Source organism: Danio rerio, chromosome 14, assembly GCF_052040795.2.
Source record: "Danio rerio strain M-AB ecotype USA chromosome 14, GRCz13ab, whole genome shotgun sequence".
NCBI classification, from domain to species: Eukaryota; Metazoa; Chordata; class Actinopteri; order Cypriniformes; family Danionidae; genus Danio; species Danio rerio.
This window is the reverse complement of record NC_141034.1, coordinates 34744345-34768505: the sequence shown is the minus strand read 5'-3', so window position 1 is coordinate 34768505 and position 24161 is coordinate 34744345. Positions and strand designations below refer to the sequence as shown.

Genomic DNA, 24161 nt, shown 5'->3' with positions numbered 1-24161 from the left:
ATCTGTAAAATAAGCTATACCACTTTTTTAGCAGAATTATATATATATATATATATATATATATATATATATATATATATATATATATATATATATATATATATATATATATATATCGAAATACCCATAGGGATTTTTAAAAAGGTTTTCGTTAAAATTATTACAGGCCATGAACCAAAATAGTTTATGAACATTAAACAAAAAGATAAAAGACTTAACAGCTTTGATAGGGAAAGAACTACAGACCCACAAACTGTTGCAAACGGCAAAAGCATATGAATGACTGTACATCAAGATATTTTCATTTTATATCTCTCTTTAAAGGTTTATCAGCTATTGTTAAAATCAACCTCCCTTTGGGGGAAAAATGAATAAAGAGTTTACTTCTAAAGCTATACCACTGCATTACACTTGGATAGACATAAATGTGACTGCAAAGTTATATCAACATACCAACTGTTTTAAAATTTCAGGTGAGTAAGATTTTTTTGCAAGAAGTCTAATTATGTTAAAATATATGGTCTTATAATAATACGTAATTTGGTAACTAATATAAGGTCAAATGGTTACTGCTTAATGATATGTGTAACCAGGGCTTGAAATTAACACCTGAATTTAGTTGCGGTGAGTTAGACAGCCACTTCCACTAGCCACTTTGGCTGGTTGAAGATCATTTTTAAATTGTAGTTTTCTCAAAAAGCCGAGTTCAACAAATAGGATTACCCAATGAGGGGGCAGCATGAGAGTTGTAATAAGGGTTCATGTAAGCAAAAGAATACAGGTGAATACCGAATGGGAGGATGATCGTGTGCATGGTGAGACACAGGCGATCGCGAGATTCTTGATGCACTGACGAGGGCTTCAGTGTCGAGGCTGATTTCAGATGATGTGATGCGGGCGAGTGTTTAAAAGTTTCAAAAAGAAACTGTTCCTTACACGAAGCATCTGTGCCTGAAAACATAACTGGTAGGATCGGTTCTCTTTTAGAATGGACAAAAGCGATGCTCACGCACCCATAGTACTGCTGCTTTCAAAAGCTCCAGGTTTTTTAAAGGTCCTTTTGTAAGCAGCAGGTTGCTTTTGCTTTAACCTTTCACATGATCATCCTTTCAGTATCGCACACGGTATGTTTTTCACCTGCTTTCTTTTGTTTACAGTATATTGGGCAAAGAATTATTACTGTTTTTTTTTTTGATGTGGCTAGAGAGAAAAGGCAGTGTTGAGCCCTGAAAAGTCATGTAAAGAAAAATGAATTGCAATGCGACACTATGAAACCAAAACCCATTTGATCATGCTTAATGAGCAGGGTCATACACAACACAAAAAGTAAAATGAATAAGGAGTTGTGTGTAAGCAACACAAAATCTAAATCAAGGCATTTTAACATTCATGCATTCATTCATTTTCTTTTCGGCTTGGTCCCTTTATTTATAAGGGGTCGCCACAGCGGAATGAACCACCAACTTATCCAGCATTTGTTTTGCACAGCGGATGCCCTTCCACCTGCAACCCAGTACTGGGAAACACCCACACACACACACACACACACACACACACACACACACACACACACACACACACTACAGACAATTTCGTTTATTCAATTCAATTATACCGCATGTCTTTGGACTGTGGGGGAAACCGGAGTACCTGAAAGAAACCCATACGAACACGAAGAGAACATGCAAACTACACACAGAAATACCAACTGACCCAGCTGGGACTCGAACCAGCAACCTTCTTGCAGTAAGGCGACAGTGCTTAAAACTGAGCCACCATGTTGCCCTAATTTTAGCACACCAAAGTCTAATTGTATGCATATAAAATACATTTTCCCAACAAAAAAAAATTGTGGCTTTTGATCAAAAAAGTTCATGTTAAGCCCTGTGTGTAACCCATAATGATTTTTCAAAAGCATTTTTTAAGTAACAAAAATCTTTTGAAATGCATTCTGAACAAATTTCTGAAAAACATGCACCTAAGAAATTAACTGTTTAATTTAAAGCAGCACTGTACTGTCTAACAAGATGAAGTGAATTCTGATAAAGACCACACAAGCCTGTCAATTATTTCAGACCAATACATCTGCCTCAAGCAGAACGCAAAAAGGAGCCAGTTCACAAAGGTCAGTCAGACCTTTCCTTAACAAACAGACACTTCTTGGCCAAAATAGCAGCAAACTATAACAGACTTTTTGGCAAAGTCCAAGCTTCATTCCTTATGCAATATACGGGCCAAGATAAATAGCACTTTTTGGCATAAAGTGAAAGTCTTTCAAAGCACCAGTCATATTTGATACTTATAAATACTGATGCAATCTTAAGAGATTAGAAAAAGCAAACACTGTCAAGGCGAGAACAGCAAATATTTCCTCACAAAACTGAAGGTATTACTGTTCAGGCAGTACGCTGAATAATAATAATAATAAAAATGATAAAAAAAATGGCACTAATAAAATGAAAAACAGAAGCCCCAGATGGCAGGCGGCCCATCTCCCTCCTGACTCGCTTATTAATAGTAATCCCATGTCAACCCCAGTAGCATCTCTGTGAGGCCAGACTTCAGCGACAACAACACATCTAAGTAAACAAGATATATGGCGAGTCATTCCTAATTAAATATGGATTAATATTAAACCGAGGTTGTTAGGAAAGCCTCAAAAACCCATGGAGGCGAACACACTAAGACTCCTCACCGCTTCCACTTCATTTCCTCCAACCGCTGCTTTAGAACTCTCTTTAAAGTTGCTGTTTTTGGTCTGAACAGGAGTTCAAACAAGCAGACATGCAGAGGAAAACAGACAGATCTTTGAGGAAGAGGATGTTCGACGATGGGGGGGGGATGAGGATGAAAGGTGGTAGACGTGGACTTGCATCAGACGCACAAGACATTCAATCTGTGCCAAAGAAAGACAAGTACAATGGAAGAAACTGTAGTAATTGCGCTTTGTGTAGAGCTTTTAATATCATAAGTGTGGCCATTATAAAAATGGGAAACTGTTGTTGGTCGTAAAGACAAGGCTCGAAGATGAAGATTGCTCTGGCAGTCTTAACTGAATAATGCACCAGATGACCAAGAAGTTGTGCATTTAATGGGAGATACATTCACTTCCGAGTGTGGGCCAAATTGCCAGTCTAGCTCTCTAAAACTTAAGATCTAATCATCCAGAAGTCAAGCAGTCCAATTAAACCTTTTCTTTCTTCAACAGTGCCTGATAAAAGCAGAGCTGCGAAGAACAAAATGGCTGCAGTACATCACCTTGATGTACGCGCAATACCAACCTTGGACACGGCACGTTATTTATTATATCACATGAATATTAAAGTGTTTATCATATCACTATTCTCGAGGATAAAAAAGCCATTCACGGTGAAGGTCCTGACAGAAAGAAAAATCCAGGGTGAACTGCGCGAGTAGATAACCAGGAACTGAATCCTCTCAAAACAAACATGATCCTCCTGGATCAATTTCTTATGAATCATTCGTGGGAAACAAACCAATCTCTAACAGAAGAATAATTTAGTGTCCAAAATTCTCCTTTTGTTTTAATGTTTTACATGCATCCAAGGTAAAATAAAACATGCATTCATTTATCATGTGAAATGTTTAAAATCACCTAATTCCTCAAGAGTCTTAACTGATTATCTTGAAGATTAGTTCCTTCTAAAGCCCTCCAAAAGCCTACTCAGACAACTCAGCCTGTTACTGCTAAATGAAATGAAACAGTTATTACCATATCAGCTCAGGAGGATTCCTTTCCTCTGTGAACGTAAACACTGTAGACAATAGCATCAAATGGATTATATTATATTGATTCAAACCCAAATCTAGTTATGAATCATCAGAAGAACTAGTTGATCTTTCGCAAACTCCTTTACAAGCATTACATGTAGTTTTTACAAGATTGTGAGGTAACACTTTACATGAAGTGGTATTCAAAAGACATTTAATTCTTTAGTCATTAAGGCTTGAGAATCATGACAAGACACGTCATGAATGTGAATGAGATTTTATGCATGCTTATAACAACTTTCATTAAGTGTCATTAACCCCTTTCACATAGTAATAGCAATAACTGTCGAGGCAAACATTCCGGAATGATTTTACCGGTATATTCAAAAAGGGCCTGTTCACACATGTCTTTGTTGTGACAGCTTGACATTACCAATACAACATAACCTGTCATAAACATAATTGTTATTAATCCATTTTAATGTGTTATGAATTTTATAACACAGTGAATAATAATTCTTTAACCTCAACTTGTACAGTGGTACAAGCTGAAGTGTCACGAAAACATCATTAAATATTGTTGATGCTGTAAAGTGAATATAATTGAAAGAGTAATGACACTTTTAATGAGATATCTTAAAGGTGCACTATGTAAGTTTGATAACCAGTGGTTAAACTAGGTATTGCATTTCTGGATTAAAACACACGCAAGCGCAGATTGCCAGAATGAAGACCAGAAGGAGCGAGCCTGACTATCAAACTTAAACGGTTTAAATTGTGTTCTAAATAAAGGTAACGGCACACAACTTATTTGTCTTAACCAACAGCTGGAATTTATATTTTAGAAACAGCTTCTATTTCTTGCAGCCGAACCGAAAACTTGATAACATGACCACCTCAGGCACCCCTAATGTGTTAACTGCTAACATTGTGAGTTTGAATGCCATTTTACATGACATTTATTGCCATACAACTAAAAGCAGCAGCAGACCGTTTACCTCAGGTCTTGAAAATAAAATTAACCATTGGAAATTGAACTTTAGAACTGTGAAATAATGCAAGGCAACACATATCAGTGATTCAGTTTGTGCATTTAATAATGTTAATTGTTTAATGTGTATACTAAACCTGGAACTATGAATCTGCATCTTATTTCGGATTCTGCTACTCTCCACCGGAGGTCGCATTTCTGTGACGAACGCTCACTTATGAGAGCCTTACTGACTGAATAATTATGAAATATGTAGTTTTCCAACAAGGCAACCAGGGGTGCTGAAATATAATTGGCTAAACTGGCATTGGGTGGGTTAAAGTGACCAAAGTAAAAACAGACATTTCAGCACGGAAACCACATATTTAAAGTGGAATATCTGACTATAGCATTGTTTTTCAGATAAACAAGAATATTTACTTGGCATAATTCTATAATATCTGCAAACACATTATGGCATTTTTATGCTTTAGAAGAGTCAAAAACTTGCATAAAGCACATTTAATGAGAAATACAGTTTGATCCACTGAAAACCTGATCAGAAAAATAGTCATCAAAATTATAATGGCAATCATGTTTATGACAGATTTATGACAAGTTATGTTGTCTTGGCAAAGATGAAGACTGGTTGTGTTGTATTTATCATAATGTCATCTTTGCAATTCAAATTAAACTGAAGAAAACTGAAGAAATGACACTTAATAACTGACTCCTATCTAAACAAATATGCACACACTAAGGAAATGATCGTGTTTGATTGTTTGTGTGTAATTTGTGTGAGTGAGCTAGCATAATATAAGTTGTAATATGTTTTTTTTGAGTCTTTTAAGATCTACCAGTGCATATAGAAATAATATTTTGTAAAAGCCTGGCTCAAAACATTTCCTTTTTAATGTCAATGTATTGTTGTGCATGTTCCTTTCAAATCAATAAATAAATTCATGTTCAAGTTGTCATAAGCATGCATAAAATCTCACTCCCATTCAGGACGTGTCATGTCATGACTTTAAGTTTCATGACAGTCTTATGACCACAACTTCAAGTAAAGTGTTACAGTTTGTGGTATATTATGAGATATTATAGTATATATAAGTAATAGGTGCATGTTTTATATGTGTGAGTGTGCAAAAGTTACATATACGCATGATAATTTCATAGATGCAAGAGACTGTTTGGATGTGGGATGATTTCATATATGCAAGCAAAAGTTTTTTTATGCATGCATATGTAACATGTAGTTATCCGCATCCCAATTCTATTTTAAGTACCCCTACACCTTCCCCTTGGCCCTTGAAACAGACAGTGAAGGGGAAGGGCTTCATAATTTACCCCTAAGAAATCAGACAGCACTACATCACCTGCTCACATAATCATATGTCATCGCGAGCTCATACTTCAAACAAGATCGGCGATTGCGACTGCTGTAGATATTCCAGTTGTGTTATTTTTTGGTATTTATCTTCAGGAAATCACTGAAGGCATATATTATGTTATCATAACGATCTAATGTGGCAACAAGCTCATAACTGTACTGTGCATTTACACTGTGGCCATATTCGTCAATGCAAACACACAAAACATTAACATTTTAGCAGACACTGTGAAAAGCTCCTTCCCAGCCACTAGACTTTTCTGACAGGGGATTCGAGTGTTATCAAGTATCAAATATAAAAGCATGTTGTAGGACTGCTATACAGGATTTTTTATTATAGATTATAGACAGTGAAATTTAGCGTTTTTTTTTTTTTTTAAGGCATGACTGTAAAGCACAAATGCAGTTGTGAATGTATTAAAATATATGCTTGTTTGTTGTAAAAATTCATAATGGCAAAAAATAAAATACTAGTTTGTGCATCTCCTGACTTCAATGTGCAGCCCTGCTGCCGTTGTAGATGGTGTGTATCCCTTGGTTTCGAGTGTGGTCCTGAAAAATCTCAGTTTAAAGGGATATCTAGCTAAAGAGAATTGGGACAAGAGGATTGGGATTGGGCCTGCTGTGGGTAAGCTTTTCTCATTTTTGAGTATTCAGTACTATACACATGTCTACAACAAATAAGTAGGTAAGCTTGATTTAAGCCATACACGGCATCTCATACTTGCATGGTAACTAATGATAGTATCTGTTGTTTATGATGAGAGAATATGCAAGTAAGCCATTCACTTCACAGCTTCTGTGATAATAACAGGAGTATTAGTACAAGAGCATGCTGGAAACAAAACAAAAATTATGATGAAAGGCTGATAACTTAGCAAATGTCTTACAAATCAATGTAGATCGTTAACATATATAAAACCGGAACTCCTGACACCTCAAAACAACAAAACAGAATTTTTTTTTTAAAGGGATGATAACATTATTGATCAAGCACTTTAATCTTTGCAAGCATTCACAAACAGATACACACTGCATAAAAGGTAATATTCAGAACACCATAACAAAGCACTTTAATAATATTTTATCTAATATATGCCATCTATGGTATCTGCATGCAGACTGTATTTGTGATTCCCCAAACTTCTCCTCTCTTATTCATTCCTTTCATCAGATCTCCCGCTTTGCATTGGTTTCATTATTACAGCGTAAGCTTTCAGCTTCAGCAATTCTTTTTAACGAGACCTCCACTGACATGGATGAATGACAAAAAGACAAAGGACAGACTCAAATAGTTGTTTCAGACTGAAGGGCCACATAGATATATGATGTTTCCCACATACGCGTGTATATTTTCAGAGAGGAACCATGTTGGAGACATGTCCCCTATGAGCACAATAATCAAGATCAATACTAACATTCAGGAGGTCCATTTGACAAAAGCGGGTGAAAGGCTTCAGAGTGCTGATGTATGGAGAGGCCATAGGGGACCTGCATGAATAAAGGATGTATGTGCGAGGGCTGTGAGCTCATTCCATTAAAGAGAAGCAAAAGGAAAAAAAGAGCACGGTGGTAGGTTCAAGTGGCGCAGTCACTTACAGAAAAGCCTCTGAGGGGAAGGCATTAGAGGACAGCGTGACTTCCAACTAAGTGAAAACCTGTGTAATTAAATGCATGAATGAGAAATTAAGCAAATTAAAATTGTTAACACTTCACATAGGGAACAGAACATTCTATGGGTCAGAAGACGTTGGACAAAAGGCTTAATTATTAGTCTAAAAAGAACTGCAACAAAATTAGGCGTTTAGCGGCATAAACTATAAAAAAAAGGTTGTTTTTTCTACCTTAATGTCATACAAAAAAACCTGTATATTCATGAAAATCTAAATCTTCAAAAAGCTCTAAATGTTTGTTTACTTTACTTTTCACATTTACTTTGTGCTTATGTTTGAAACAGTTAATTGTTTTTTAAAAATAAATGTAATTTAACTTTTGCTGCTACACATATAGTACCCCTTAAACCATGCAACTAAACTTGTAGTTAACCTTTGCCTTATTGCACTTCAAAAACAGCAAATGATTTTAATTCGTTTTTTCAAGTATTTCTTAAATTATGTTTAACAGAGCATGGAATTTTTGACAGTGTTTTCTATAATTTCCTCTTTGTCTTCTGGAGAACGGTCTTATTTGTTTTATTTCGGCTAGGATAAAAACAGTTACCTGCTTAAAAGAATAAAAGTTTTTAACCAAGTTCAATAGCATTAACCCACTTAAAGGTTCATGGGAGCAGAAGGTTGGAGTGAGCGTGGCAGCAAAGCAGGGAGGAAAAATGAGGGGGGTAAACAACTGTCAGTTGGCACACCAAATCAGACAAAAAAAAAATCTGACAAAAACTCGAGGAGACACATGGTTTTATAGTTTACAAAGTAAAAAAAAATAAACAAACAGCAAGTAATTTAATGTCCTGTTACGGCTATTCGTAATTTCATATATTATATAAACACAATTTATTATACCATTATAAACATAATTATGTTTAAATGAACACTATAAAAGAGGAGGGCTTCTCTCCTACTGAATTACCTGGCCTGAATGCAGACGCAGTGGATAGCAGTGCAGCAGGTATCTTTCCCTATCTATTCTAACCATTAGCCCTGCCGGTAATCTAGAAGAGTTTAAACACAAATAAACACATGGAAACACAGTCCATATGGGTCTGTCATCAGAAAGCACGTGGAGTCGTAAATAATTAAGAAACAGGGTCTTCCCATAGGATAAGAAAACTTAGTCTATGACAAATAATGAGAAATGCGTCATCACTGGACAGGCAGACAGCATTACATCACTGATTTTGATCCCACTCTGATAATGATTTTTAATCCGGAAGTTAAAAAAATAAATAGATGAATAAATAAAAGAAAATAAAAAGTCAAAATTATCCAGTTTTCCACACAATCAAAGCCAAGAGGTGCTAACGTTGTCTTAATTGACGAAAACTCTTAAACTAAAGCCTTTAAATGTTACTCTAAGCTTAATACTAGTATTCTGAAAATTTTCTAGTAAAATATGTAATGTCATCATGGCAAAGATATAATAAATCAGTTATTAGAAATTAGTTATTAAAAATATTATAAAGGGGGCTAATCATTCAGCTTCAACTGTATGATACTGTACATAAACATTATTTTTTATTTACTTTGGATGCAAGTTCATAGTAGTTTCTAACACAAACTGGTGCATGTAACTAGTGCATTACATACCTGACAAAAGTCTTGTTGTTGATTCCAGTTGTAAGAGCAACAAATAATAACTTCTAGTGGATCATTTGGAAAAGTGGCAGAAGGTAGACTTTTCAGTTTAATCATCTGTTGAACTGCATCCCAATCATCACAAATACTGCAGAAGACATATTGGAACCTACATGGACCCAATATTCTCACAGAAATCAGTGAAGTTTGGTGAAGGAAAAATCATGGTTTGGGGGTTACAATCAATATGGAGGCATGCGAGAGATCTGCAGAGTGGAGAGCAACATAAACAGCCCAAGGTACAAGACATTTATGCTGCCCATTACATTACAAACCACAGGAGAGGGCAATTTCTTCTGCAGGACCGCACTCCTTCTCTTAGTTCAGCCTCCACATCAAAGTTCCTAAAAGCAAGAAGGTCAATGTGCTCCAGGATTGTGCAGCCCAGTTACCAGACATGAACATTATTGAACATGTCCGGGGTAAGATGAAGAAAGAGGCATTGAAGATGAATCTAAAGAATTTTGATGAACTCTGGGAGTCCTGCAAGAATACTTTCCATTCCAGATGACATTATTAATAAGTTATTTGAGTCATTGCAGAGATGTGTGGATGAGGTTGTCCAAGCTCATGGGAGTCATACACAATATTAATTCTTTTCCACCGCATCATGACTTTATATTTTATACTGTACATTATTTCTGTTAAGTAATAAGCCTTTTGTCTAAGCAAAGTCAGACCTTACTGTCCTAGTTAAATAATTAAAAATCAAGACATGATCGTATTTTGTTTTGGTAAAATAAGTGTAATCTAGAGGCCTTTGCCTTTCATATAAGCCACTTCTGATACCAACTGATCAACTAGAAGTCCGGTTATTATTTGTTGTTCCTAAAACTTGAATAGGCAACAACACTTTTGTCAGATAGTGTATGTTTTTTTAATCCCTTGTTGTCATCTTACAGCTTTGTGCAACTAACGGAACCAAAATTAACCTCATAATTTTTTCTTTTGTCTCTAACTGAAGAAAGAAAGTCATAACACACAGGTTCACAACAACATCAGCAGATGGTGACAGGATGATGAATGAATTTACACAGTAGGGTGGATTATTCTTCTATGACACAGACAATAAAAAAAACAAAAGCAATAGAAAGAGTTAGATGAAGAACTAAAGCCAGTGAGAAAGCGAGACCACAGTTTTTTTCAGTGTAGAGTTTAGAGGACGCGGCACTGCATGTGTTCCCTTCTCGTGAGCACTGATATGTAACGGTGAGTGAAACAGAAGTGCAAAAAAGGCCATGTGTACACAAGCATGACAGGGGACGTGGCCTCGGGGCAGCAGGCAGGATTAATTGCCCCTGGCATCCAAGGACGGGCGATTCATAGCCCACGCCAGCATCCTGAAAGATGGGGGGCCGAGTTGGGAGGTGTAGACAAGGGGTTAATTAAACTCTGCAGTGTGAGACACTCTAATTAATTACTCCGGTTCCCCTTCCTTAATTTAATGTGCTGAACTCTTCCCGTTTTATTACATTCTTCCCCATAAGGGTGTCATACAGCTGATTAGCCTCATACCCTCCAACCGCTCCGACCCATCGAGACCTCAGGAGTACCAAGAAGGGTCCTGCAAAGAGGATTAATGGCCATTTGCTTGAATCCGAAAAAAAAAAAATGGATCAGGCATGGTGGAACGGCAACATAAAAGTTTGTCAGAATAGCTAATGGCTTTATCTTTGATCATCCTAAAATTCCCCTGCAACTTCCCTCGCATCTCGTTTTTTAAAAGTACAAACAGTGATGATTAAAGCATTCAAAGAGAATGCTACAGGGGCGAGACATGCCACAGGGGACACATTATTTTTGGGTCAGTTTTACGGTGCATTTAATACCCAATATTGATAGCCATACCTACTTCATTTCGAGGAAAATATAACATGTTACATTTCTAAATGCGTCTGCAGCCTCACTGGCCAACCACTCCACTCCACGTCCTTGAAGATAAGAGACGTGCTGCCTTGAAATCAGTTTATTAAAAGCCGAAAACAAACTTATTTACAGATAATAAAATGCAGGGTGAAGGTCTTAGACACAGTATGAGGCTCTGCGGCATGGAAAGAGTTGACAAAAAAGGACAACAAATGCTTTGAGGGAGCCATATCCATGCAGACGTCTGATGAAAATCAGCGAGTGTGAAAAGATTTCATTAAACGTATGTTATTAAACCCCATTCCTCAGACCCGCTCTTCTGAGAATTACGCCGCATCAGAGGGCGTCTTATCTTATCAGAGCTCAGTCGGTTAATCAGAAAGACTGATAATTAACGGGGTATCATTATCAGCTGATTCCAGGGCTGGCTTTAAATGGGAAGATTTATAGATGTTTTAAGTTCCAGCCATAAAAGCGGAAGGTTAAGGCACAGATTTATGATTGAGAACTGAGAATCAAGCGGTGCTCGTATTGTGAGAATATTGCAGATTGTTTTGCGGTGGCTGGAGCATGTGTGTGTTGTCTGCTAAGAGCTCTAATGTGTGGCAGATGGATGCAGTGAGGGATGTCTTGGGACGGGTTTCTGCCAGTGCACACCTGGGGCACCAATCAAGGCATTTTTTACCAACTTTATGAAGGCGAAAGTGTTGACTGTGCACTGCTGGACGCTTGTTGTCTCATTTTCTCTGCCTTTCTCACTCCCTCCGTGCTGAAATCTAGCCAGATCAGAGTGACCTTCAACAACTTCAGCCCCACGGGGATTGAAAGAGAGAGAGGGTGTGAGTGAGAGAGAGAATGGAGTAGTGGGTGGAGCAAATGAATGGCAAAAAAAAAATTGAAGGCAAGGAACGGAAAATGTCTGGAAACCAGTGGTGCGCATAGCGAACCGTGACAAGAAAGATGACTTTGCCTTCTATGCCTTTCTTCCCCATCTGGCTGATTAAAACTCCAAGATGACCCCTCACCATGAATAAATGAGGTGAACGTTGTAAAGAAAGGGTACAAGAAGAAAGACCTTTGATTTCAGATAGGCCATAAAGGGAGCGGGAACTGGCCTGTCAGGGCAGTAGTGTGAGAGTTTTAACAGATAATAATGAGATTCAGCTCAATCTTCTGTTGCTCTGATCTGTTGCAAGAGTAGCTTCAACCTCAAACTCATTCATATTAAATTGTCCTGTTTTTTCTCTTTATTCTACATAATTAAAAAAGACTGTGTATTTCTTCAATGGCATCGGTGCATGTTAAATCTGAGAAGAATTCTGTTGTAAGGTACATTATGCTCACAGCTTGCTTATTTTTTTAAGCTTTACACATTTTTTCAGTCCCCTGAAGTATTAATTATTTCCAACAAACCTCTTTTATATGAAGCAATGTTAAGGGCATGATATTTCACAAATTATGATTGCTAGGCTCACAGGAATTGGTATATAGATGGAAAAATGTGTTCCTTTTGGATTCAAGTGATTCAGTGTCTCTCTGGTGTACAAATATTTTCATAATTAGCCAGCTGCAAAAAAAGTTTAAACCTTTATAGGTAGGAGTATGTATGTATAAGTGCCATAATTTTTACAATCCACTTGTTAAGTGTGACATCAAGTGAAGAAGCTTCCGGGTCGACAAGCGCTCTATCAAACAGTATGGAGAGACGCAACAAATGATAATAAAATGTTTACAAAGCGATGTAAAACTTTTGAAAATCACGATTGCAATATATATAGCCATGCCTAATATCCGATGGCCAAAAAGTGATACATTTTTTTTAACTTCTTAAAATTTTTGTTGTCTGCCATGCAGCAAGTCCAGAGACTGTTGTGTACATCATTTTATACAAGATTTACTTCAATGTGAGATATGACTAGACCCACACGGAATCTGCACGCACAGAATTCAGCAGATTTTTAGCCCATCATTAAGTCTATGTATTTACTTGTGTACATTTATTTTTATTCAGCTTTTAAATTAATTTCACTAATATTATTGTGATATAATAATAGTAATATTAACATATTTATATGATTCATTTACAATACAGATTGTAAATCAATATTTTCATATTTAGTAGATGTATTATATGAAAGACTTGCTTGGTTTACCAAATAAGTGGATCTAATTGGATTTACATTGCGAACATTAAATAAAAAGTAAAAACGTATTTTTTTATTTTATTTTATTTTATATATTAAGTTTGTAGTTATGAAACTACAAAAATAGCAAAAAATGTCTGCAGAATTGATCTAGCCCTAGATATGACAAAAAAATTTGTCATAAACAAATACTTTCTCAATTCAAATAGCAGCTTGGACCGAAAAACAGTACTCATACATCATGACTTAACAAGGGGGTAATGTTCTGAAAAATGGGTTTTAATTTCAAAACATAAGCACAGACTGACATTCCCAATCCATTAAATGCCAGATATTACCTTTTGAGGCATGATTTGATTTTTGCAATGTTTTGCTCAATTTGAGACTCAATTGACAATTCTAACTTCGTATAAAACAAATTGTCAGATATTTTTGTGACCCACTTCCAAAAAAGAAATCAGCTTTTAGTAGGCTGCAGAGTTGTGCCATTTGATGAAAGTACATGATTATTACATTTTCAAAAGTACTGTTCATTCTGTATGTATAAAATGTCCATTAGAGGGCTTTTCACACGGCACTTATCCCCAGGTTATCGTCATTCTAAACACTGCTTTTAAAGGAACACTTGTAAGCATTTAGAAGTAGTTAGCGCTGCTTTTTTTACCAGTGGTTTTGAATCCCTGTTTCCACATTACATTGCCAAAAATGCACAGTGTGAAATGAAGCAGTGTTAGAATATCGCAGCTAGATGCTAAGCAACTGACAGATAATATGCCTCATGTTCATGTGCTTTGGACAGTAATGGAAATACTGTGTGTGTATTATGTTAACAGCCATTTCAGAGTTTGAAACATGGTAAATAGTGATGGAAAGAGCACCAACTGGAGTGAATGTGGTTTTCTTCTTATTTGAGCTGTGCAACAAATAAAAAATGTGATATGCAATAAGATAATGCAATATATGACAGAGGAAATTATCTTCAAAAATCTTTTCATATATACATTTTTTTTAAATATATGATGAAATGATATTATAAAAAATGTCATAACCAACATACGTTTCATATTACTTCAATTTTAAGTCTTTCAAATGGTGCGCTATAGTGCCAGGCACACAAAGAAACTTTTCTATTAAATCAAACTAAACCAATGTGATACACACAAAAAAATACAATAAAGCAGTCGACAATGATGTACAACACTAGTGGCTTTATGCATGAGGGTTAAATGTAATGAAATGACAGCTAATACAGTATATAAATAAAGACTTCAACTAAGAGTTCAGCATTGTTTAGAGTGAATCTTCAGTGTATGCAGGGCCGGCCCATCCTACAGGCAATATAGGTGGTCGCCTAGGGCCCCGCGTTTCTTGGAGGGCCCCACAAAAGATACTCTTGGATATTTATTGTGAACATTACCATGAGGACAAGCGCATACGTTTAAATCATAAACAATGTGCATTGCACATTTATAGACAAACTCCATTGAATGTGATACAATTCACAACAACCGTTTAATTAAAAGAATAGCGTATAATTCATACATGACAAAGCTGAAAACGATAATAAATACACAACAACAGTATGATTAAAAGCAGAGAACACTAGAAACATACCCAGCAGCACAACACTCTATTTTGCATAACACCGCACGCAATCAGCTATTAGGTGAACTAGAATGACGTAACGCATTCCTTCACAGCCACATATCTCTCCTAATTGCTCATGTTCGAAAGAAACCGAAAAAGTCTCAAGTAATATAACATCACAAGTGTCGTTCCTATTTGTAATCATCTTAATCGAATTTTAATTTGAAATGAAATGGCGTCCAAATGGCATCTTTTCGAAGCCAAAATAAAATAAGAAAAGAAAAGCAGAGAAAAAAGCAAGCAATGTTCTGCTATGCATTATACATTATTAAGTAGTCCTTTGCAATACTTGCAAAATTGTTTAAATGAGTAAATATATTTACATATGTAAATATGATAATGATTACGGATGTTCTGGTTTACCCCACAGTCCAAAGACATGCGCTAATAGGTGAACTGAATAAACAAAACTGGCCGTAGTGTATGTGAGTGAATAAGTGTGTAAGGATGTTTCCTAGCTCTGGGTTGTAGCTGGAAGGGCATCCACTGTGTAAAACATATGCTGGACAAGTTGGCGGTTCATACCTCTGTGTCGATCCCTTATGAATAAAAGGACTAAGCCGAAGGAAAATGAATGAATGAACTTGACTATGCTGACAATCTAAAATGAACAGGAAAGTAGGTCTACATGTGACCTGTTTCCAAAAAAAATATTCAGCTTTTAAAATACCTCCTCCTTTCAAACTATTTGATCTTATATAAGGCACTCCTTTAAAGATCCATGCACGTAATTACACAAACACTGCAGTAAAATTCATTATCAATGCAATTGCATGAACACGAAGCCTTGGGACTCTCTTAGCAATTAGTTGCTATAGATTAAAAAACAAACAAAAAAGAAGTTAGTGTTTGTTAAATAACAAATCTGAAAGCTCTCTTCCAGTTCATCTCACCACACAATCAATTCGTCACCAACAGCAGGGACATCGGGGGTGTTGTTTTCTCCAGAACAGAGCGATGTAATTATCGCAGCAGTGATTGCACTAGCAGCAGTAATTAGTAGCAGGGACCCATCCGGATGGTGACTCCCATACAATATGCACGAGCCCATTCAAATCTGCCCGCCTGCGATCTGAAGTGAAATCCGAGAGAAGCAACTATAAGCGGTGGAGTTGGGGAGAGAGAGAGAGGGAGCGGAGGGAGAGAGTGAGGGAGGGGTACAAGTGCACGTAAGCTGCCTACAAATGACACACTGCAATCATAAACTGTCTCGCGACGCGCGCTTTCCCTTCTTTCCTTATAGTGAACTATGAAGAAGACATCGAGAGACTCGGAGAAAATGAGCTTTCGGCAGGCGTTAGGTGGATAGCCCGGTTCTAGCGCACTTCTGACCGACTTCTACTCCCCAGCTCGCAAAAAATCATTATCGCAGCCGCCTGAGAGAGTCTGGATGGACCGGGAAGGAGCCTCGAGCTCGAGACGCGATAACGGAATAAAGCCCATGCCGATTATATAAGGGTTTTGCGACAAAGAAAGTCGGCTCGCTTCCTCATCACTTCGCCAGAATAGGCTAAACAGCACGTCAGGGGTTATTTCATGGACAATGTAGCCTTTGAACTGGACTTCTCAGGATTATTTTCCACGTTCAGATATGCCGAGGAGCCGCGCGGTCTCGTTACAGGACTCGTTCGGATTTAGATGATAGCGTCTTGATGCCTGCAGGTTTGTTCTGGTCTTGAGATTGCTCTGTCAAGTCTTCATGCTGTGGGGTAAATATCTACTCTCTACTTTATTTAATCCTTCTTACGTGAAGTTGAGCTCTCTTGCAACTTGACATTGAATTATTCATGTAGCTTTCGAGTCCTAAAACTTCAAAAGCTCATTGGAGAGATCGACACCTGCCCATTCCTATCGTATTGACACCTGTCGCAATGTGGTTATTAATTGAAGCGGCTGAGATCTGAACACACACACGTCCTGCAGTGGTACGACACTTACAAGCATCAAGACAGATGGTGCCATTTATTGGCGAACACTGATGCTCTCTCTTTCTCTCTCGCACTGTACTGATGCTCTTCTCTGTGTGGGAATGATTCAATGGCACATTACCGACGGACATTTTCAGTCGTTTACTCGTAAATGAGGGCATGTGGCACGAGTCCAGCTCAGAGCATCTCCAGGAATGAGAGCTAGACGTGATTATGGGCACTTGCACACAGCAATTAAAACATTGACAATATTTAGCACACTATATTTAAGCTTGACTAGTAGTAATAGCCTAATGAGTAATACTTTAGAGTGTTAATTGGAGAAGCTTTTACATTTTCCCACCACACTTCTTTTCATTACTTAACCAATAAATTAGTCCAGGCTGCTAAAGATTAAATTAATCTTGGCATTTATTTATCCTCAATTTTAAACCAAAATGACTTTCTTATAATTAGGCCCACACAGAATCTGCGCACAGAAATCCACAGATTTTCGCTGATTTTTAGCCCATCATTGAGTCTATTTATTTACTTGTGTAAATGTGTGTAAATTTATGTTTATTTAGTTTTTCAATTAATTTCAGTAATATAATTGACTAATATGAAAATGTTAATTTAATTTATTTACAACACAGTTTGTAAAGAAATATTTTTCTGTTTTTTAGTAGATATATTACATGAAAGACTTGCTTTGTTTACCAAATAAGTGGATCTGAATGTATTTGCATTGTAAACATTAAATAAAAGTTAAAAATCTATTATTTTTAATTTCATATATTAAGTTTTTAGTTACAACAAAAGTGGTATTGGGAATTATTCCCAAAATAATTGAGCATAAATCCGAAGATTTTCTTTTTACAAAATTCACAGCAGAAATAACACAAAATGTCCTTAGATTCAGTCTGGCCCTTCTTATAAAAGATTAAAAAAAAATTACAATAATTTTAAAAATAATTTTTTGGTGAAATATCTCTTTAAATCAAAATAATCCCTTCAGATATTAATGATCAATGGCTATTTTTGCTTAAAGCTATAGCTCATGCAATATGAAAATCTGTCAGTTTACTCATCCTGCAGGAAATCTAAAAAATAGCTAACTTTTAGTGTAATAATAAATAAAATTGTAAGTTGAATAAAGTGCAAGTCAACAGTTACCGCCACTTTGAGAAAGAAAAATAGCCTTAAGGCCTGCTGTGAACATACATGAAGCATTTTTTGAGGTGGATCAAAGAGAATATAGTAAATATTGTTCAGTTTATTTAACAATGTGATTTTCTTTTTTTATTTCATAAGACCTTAATTAATAGTCAGGAATGCCAAGGATGTATTTAGATTTGCCTGTATGTTTTGTTGGCTTTCAAAGTATTGGTAGCCATTGACTTGTGTTTTATGAAAATCCAAGGACCATAGTTTTGCTAAAATTGTTTTACCTCATTCTTTAAGGTGCTTAATTTAATGGTAAATCTAAATTATGAACTATGCCTTTGGAAATTTAATTTACAGATCAAAATAATTATTTTGTTGTTTTGGATAAAAAACACAATCATCACAACATATAAAGAGTAAATATTCATTAACCAAAGTTGCTTTAATCATTCAAAATTTACTTAAAAATGTATGTTTGTTCCTTTTACATCAAAAGACTTGGAGGCATTTTTTGTTTAATGCAGATGAAAGAACACATTTGTACAAAGTTAAATTGCATGAAATTACACACTTTAACCTGCGGCCTTAAGCAATCATTTATACTTAGGGTTGCATTGGCTGAAAGTACTGAATTCTAGTCATTACTGCTGTGCTTAGAGAAAACAACACCGTATCATCCAAGTGACTTGAAAACCTGATGAATTATGTGCTGACAGTGACAGTCAAAGGATAAGCTCCACACCTGCAGGCAAGCCTTAGGGGTTTCAGTTCTTTTTTGTCCTAAAATAACTGCCGTCTATCATTTTTCAGATTTGAAATGAAAGACGCGTCCTGTGCCAAAGCTTTTTTCTTCAGGAGCATGCGGCCACTTCTAAGTTCAATTGTCACAGCCTGAGATTATTGAATACAATTGAAATCCAAAGGAGAAAAATCAGCAGCAGAGACAAAAATAAAGTCTACAGTCAAAATCAGATATTAGTGACGCACACTCTTTTCATTCCACAGAGCTCACAGAAGATTAATCATTCTAGGTCATTTACCAACATACTCCCTTCATTTCCTCCACACTTCGTATTAATGCGTTTAATTTCTACAGTTCCCAAGCTATGAATATATTTCCATTCCCATTCTCATCAACAGTTCCCCACCACAACATCTCCTTTTTCCCAGAGCAGGTCGCCTGTGCTTTTTGTGTTGTACCCATCACTCTTTCCTTCTTCATATCCCTTAGCTTATTTATGAACTATTACCATCATGCTGTAACACTTTATTAGGTCTGTAAAAAGCCAAGGGAATGAATCACAAACTTGCTCTCTCCTCTCTCTCACCCCATTCAATTTCCATTTCACCTCACTCTTCAACACTTTCCCCTTATGCATCTACGTGTACCTAATGGATCTTTAGGAGCAGCAAGAGTTGCAGTCGGACTTTTCAGCCAAATATGAAAACTACATCTCATTTCCTCACTCCCAAACTATTCTAAAGATTTTGGTAACACTCTTTGAACATTGTTAAAAGGTTCCATAAGGATGTTTTTGCAGTGATCTAATAGTAGATGCATTTTTCGATTTCCAAATAATCTTTTCACTGAATAGTTCTTAAAATAAAACTTTTGTTCCACTGTACCCAACCTTTTGTGGAATGAAAAGAGATCCTTGAATGTTAATGGTTTTTCCTGCAACCACTGATGCCAAAAAAACTTAATTTCAAGAGTGTAGTTTTTTTTAAATCTTTTAAAAGTCACCTATGATAAAAATCATCTTTTTGAAGCTGTTTGGACAGAACTGTCCAATATACCCCATATTGGGGTGATATAAAGTCAATAAGTCTCTTTTTAAAATAGGATCTAAATCCCTCCCATATTAAGGCCCATCTCAACATGACGTAGGAGAACAATTTGAGTGACAGCAGTGTATTAACATGTCTCTGTATTAACGCGTATAATCATATCAACAAGACAGGACGTGCGCAAAGCAACTGGGATTAAAAGATATGTTCAGCTTGCTGTGATCATCAATCATCATCAAATGTGATCAAGAATGAGTTTTACAAGTTTAAAACGTTTTTAAAACAGTGCATGTTTGTAATGAATTACATCGTCGATTTTATCGTTTTTATCAGCACAGCCGCATGTCAGTACAAAAATAAAGGAGGACACTTCAATCCCGGTTTGTGGAATCCGTAAATCAGGTTTATTTTCTACATTAACATAACGGAAATCCATACAGCAGTGGATATTAACGTGGATAGTAACGTTAAACAGGCACACTGTGTTTGTGAACGTTGTAACGTCATTGTGTGTGACTCATCGTGGCAGAAAGGCTTGAATTAACTTCACAACAAATACATCAAATAATCATTTGGAAAGTTCTTACAGTAGTCCTTTATGTCTGTCACTGTGCTGTTTATCTGACAGGCATGTGGGAAAGGTGGGCGCAGAGAACTAGCATTGAAAGCACAGGCAACAAAAACAGCTACAATGTGTTCAAAGCAGAAAATTCCAATATTCTGAAAGGTATAAGAAATAATCTGATGGGTGTTTTGAGCTAAAACTTTACAGATATATTCTAGAAACACAAAAGGCTTATCTTAAATCTTGAAAAAGAGGTAAAACAGGTGCCCTTTAAAAAATTATTCACATTATTTTCCAAATAAATTTGACAACCCATTCACACTTTATTCAACAGTAATGATTACCATATGTAATAAGTCATCTTACAGAGGTGTTGACACTCATGTTGTGCACAAATGCTCAGAAGAAGCTACATTGTGTACCATCCAATGGGTTCATCTATTGGAGATGGCCTGCTTTCGATTTCATCATAAAGCCTGCAATCATTTCTCTACATTAATCAATACCGCCGTTTTATACTGTCCACCACTGAAATATGGCCGGGGGAAACATGAATAAAATCAACATCAGTATGCAGTGTTATGACAACACCTCTCAGACAGTATTAAGATTGAGCATCACCATTTTTCAGGTGGCCCAAAGCTTCCCTCCGCAAAACAAGCCAGAGAATCTTATCTGATCCAGCCCTGCTTCCAAAAACAATTAAATGCTGTAATATGTAACAAACCCACACTTACGGGAAACCATGAGGAAAAGTGACTTTGAAAGGGAGCCTACATTCCCTTTGATATAACTAATTAATAAGGGAACATGAACTGACATGAATGCTAGGTACTACGCAGAATTTTTTTTTTTACATTTGCAAGGATAAAGGAACAGAAATTTTTATGAGTTATGAAATCATATTTATAAACATAGCAATAGATTGTGACATATTCTGTCATATTAGAAGCCTCAATTGGGAAAATGTTTTAAACTGGAAGTTAAAAGATATACTGATAGAGATGGAAAAAAAAAGCCCCTGACCACCCTAAGACTGTGTCTAAAACAGGAAAATGCTTATGCTCAGTACTGCCACAAACCTTATTTAACTAATCCTGTCAATGTCATTGGCTTTGCAAACGAACAAGCCTTTGAAATGCCATGAATCGTAAAAATCGCACAGGACTGCAAACAACATTTGTCAAGACCTTCAGTGCAGACATTCAGTAACTACCTTTGATATTAGGGTGGAAATAGAAAATCGCTCCTAGTAAAACGTTGCTGAACAATGAAGATCTTTCAAAGAAAGCCTATTAATAGCCTATTGTTGATCCGAATGCTACAGAAAAACATACAATTTGCTCAGTCCTTAAAATGGTCTGTTCTGCAAGGCCATAAACAGCATTATGAACGTGCACTTTGATGGCTAATTTGCTCTAAAACCAGACTATTCTCGGTACATTGCAGTCTTGTAATAGCACATAATGATGCCATGTCCTTATCAAGATATAACCTCTAAAGCCATCCTATTTTCTGTCCTTAATGAGTCTGACCATGTCCTTGTTTCTCCTTTTACCTCAAGCATGTTGCCTTCGCCCCAGGTGTGCGTGTCTACTCTGGTGACAGTGAGCACGATGGCTGTGGTCGACCTCTACCTGCTGGAGCAGAGCATGCTGGGACCTCGAGGCGGAGCCCGACCTCCAGTATGGCCGTGTGTAGCCGTCGCACTGGGCGACCTGTGTTTCCTCTTGGCGCTTCGCTTCGTTTCCGCCGGTGTGGTTTCAGAGGCTCGCTCTCCCCGCCGGGGCTTTGCCAACGCTCTCTGGTTCCTTTTCCTCTCGCTGCTGCAGCTGAAGCTGTTTTTTGTGTGTCAGAACTACAGACAGGAGAGACGACCGCCGGATCCTCTTGCCCGCAAGACGCTGACTCTTCTACTTTCAGTGTGCCTGCCCTCATTGTTCCTCATCCTGACAGGAGCCGATTACATGACACCCCTCCGTAGGAAGCAGGAGGTGCGCAGTCGGCTTCTGTGGGTGGTGGTTGACTTGCTTGATGTGCTGGATCTGCAGGCCGGCCTGTGGGAGGTGCAGGGCAGTGTAGGGGTTCCTCTTTGGGTGGAAGGTATAGTCTTCTTTTACTGTTATGTACTGCTGCTCTTGCTGCCTTGCGTGTCGCTCACAGAGCTCGGTGCTGCTGCACTGCCGGCGGCTCGGAAGGAGGCCATTTATCCATGGCTCAGCCTGGTGACTATTAATGTGTTCACACTCGTGCCCAGAGGGGTTGGGATGCTGTGGTACAGGGACCCTCGGGTGTCCACAGTGTTTCTAGGGAAAAACTTGCTGGCTCTTGCGGTAAAGCTGAGCTCTGCCTGGGAGAGGCACAAAAAGGGCAGCAGAGGGTTGGCGGGAGCAGGTGCAACCACAGGATTGGGAAACCAGACTCGAGATGTGGCCTCAGAACAAGCCACAGAACAAGAGCAAGGGTGCACATCTCCAGTGGCGTCCTCCACACGCTACCATACTCTTTCACGCACTCACGGACACAGCCACTCACTCTCTCACGTCAGCCTGGATCCCACAGAGACCTCACTGGGACCGGCTTACATTTCCCACGAGCTCTAGAGGTCAGAAGCTGCCAGCAACTGGAATTTGTGGGCTCTTAACTATCCCTGGAGTCTCAGTGCTTTTGGCAAGATTAGCGGAGATAACTCATCGTATTAGCACACTTTGTAGTTTGTACAACTGATGATTTGTAAAGCCAAACACGAGCAGCCTACTGTGGTGCGAGACTCCCAGACATAATGGTGATAAGGTTGAGAGGTGGGAGCCGTTTTTTAATTAAGTGCCTTCTTAAAAGAGCAACGATTAATATTGTTACTCTTGTTCATTTTGGTGTTCATCAAGGACTTGAATTAAACCATGTACTGTGAAGCATGACCACTGTTAATATTTCACTGTGTAATAAAATTGTTTAATAGACACATGCCTCTAACGTTGTCAGCCAGACCTGAGTACACACTCATATTCTGTTGGTTGGGTGAGCGAGACAGAAACAGCTCTAAAGTAAAAACTTTTGCAGACCTGTCAAACATGATGACAGTGAGGGCTGTGCGATTTGGGGAAAATATCTTAACTGCGATTTTTTTTTTTTTTGACAGATAACGGGATTTCAATTTGATTTGCAATTTAATTTTGTAGTCAAGATTCAGCTCAATAATCTGTATTGTAGCTTCTTACTTCTAAAATGCAGTGAGTGTTAGTTTAAAAAAAGGTACTTACAAGATATTAACTTATATTAGCAAACAACTACTTTGCTGTTGCTTTCTACTAGATTAAGTGTCACTGGCAGTACTTTTTAGGGCGTACTCACACTATGCTATCTGACACATGCCCAGGCCTGTTTCCCAGATTGTTTGAGAAGTGTGAGTGCTCTGAATCAGGTTCAGGCACGGTTCACTTGGCCGGCCCTTGCCCTGTTGGAAGAGGTGTGACAGAGTGCGGTTCACTTGGGCTTTGGCATGGTACGCTTGTAGTGTGAGAGCAAAGCGAGCCTGAGCCCGAAACTGAAGACAAGACATGACTTTTAAGGTTTCATACGTGTTTATTAATTATCAGCCTCTTGCGATTAGCTAATCACGTATCAAATTGCGTTTGCGATCCGATTTAGATTAATTGCACAGCCCTAATGACAGC

At 37.5% G+C, this 24161-nt stretch overlaps 2 protein-coding genes across 4 annotated transcripts in view; one reads left to right on the top strand and one right to left on the bottom strand.

Moving 5' to 3' along the window:
- mrpl11 (mitochondrial ribosomal protein L11) overlaps window positions 1–24161 on the bottom strand; it is a 62929-nt gene that overhangs the window by 16212 nt on the left and 22556 nt on the right.
- tmem265 (transmembrane protein 265) lies at window positions 16250–23447 on the top strand. Of its 3 annotated transcripts, none has more exons than XM_087281710.1 (2): window positions 16250–16722; window positions 22052–23447. In XM_087281710.1, exon 2 carries the CDS (start codon window positions 22053–22055, stop codon window positions 23088–23090), a length of 1038 nt encoding a protein of 345 aa, XP_087137836.1. In that variant the 5' UTR covers window positions 16250–16722; window position 22052; the 3' UTR covers window positions 23091–23447. The 3 variants fall into 3 exon arrangements, with proteins under 3 accessions (XP_087137836.1, XP_087137834.1, XP_087137835.1); XM_087281708.1 differs by having other exon boundaries at window positions 16250–16769; XM_087281709.1 differs by having other exon boundaries at window positions 16250–20364; window positions 20564–23447.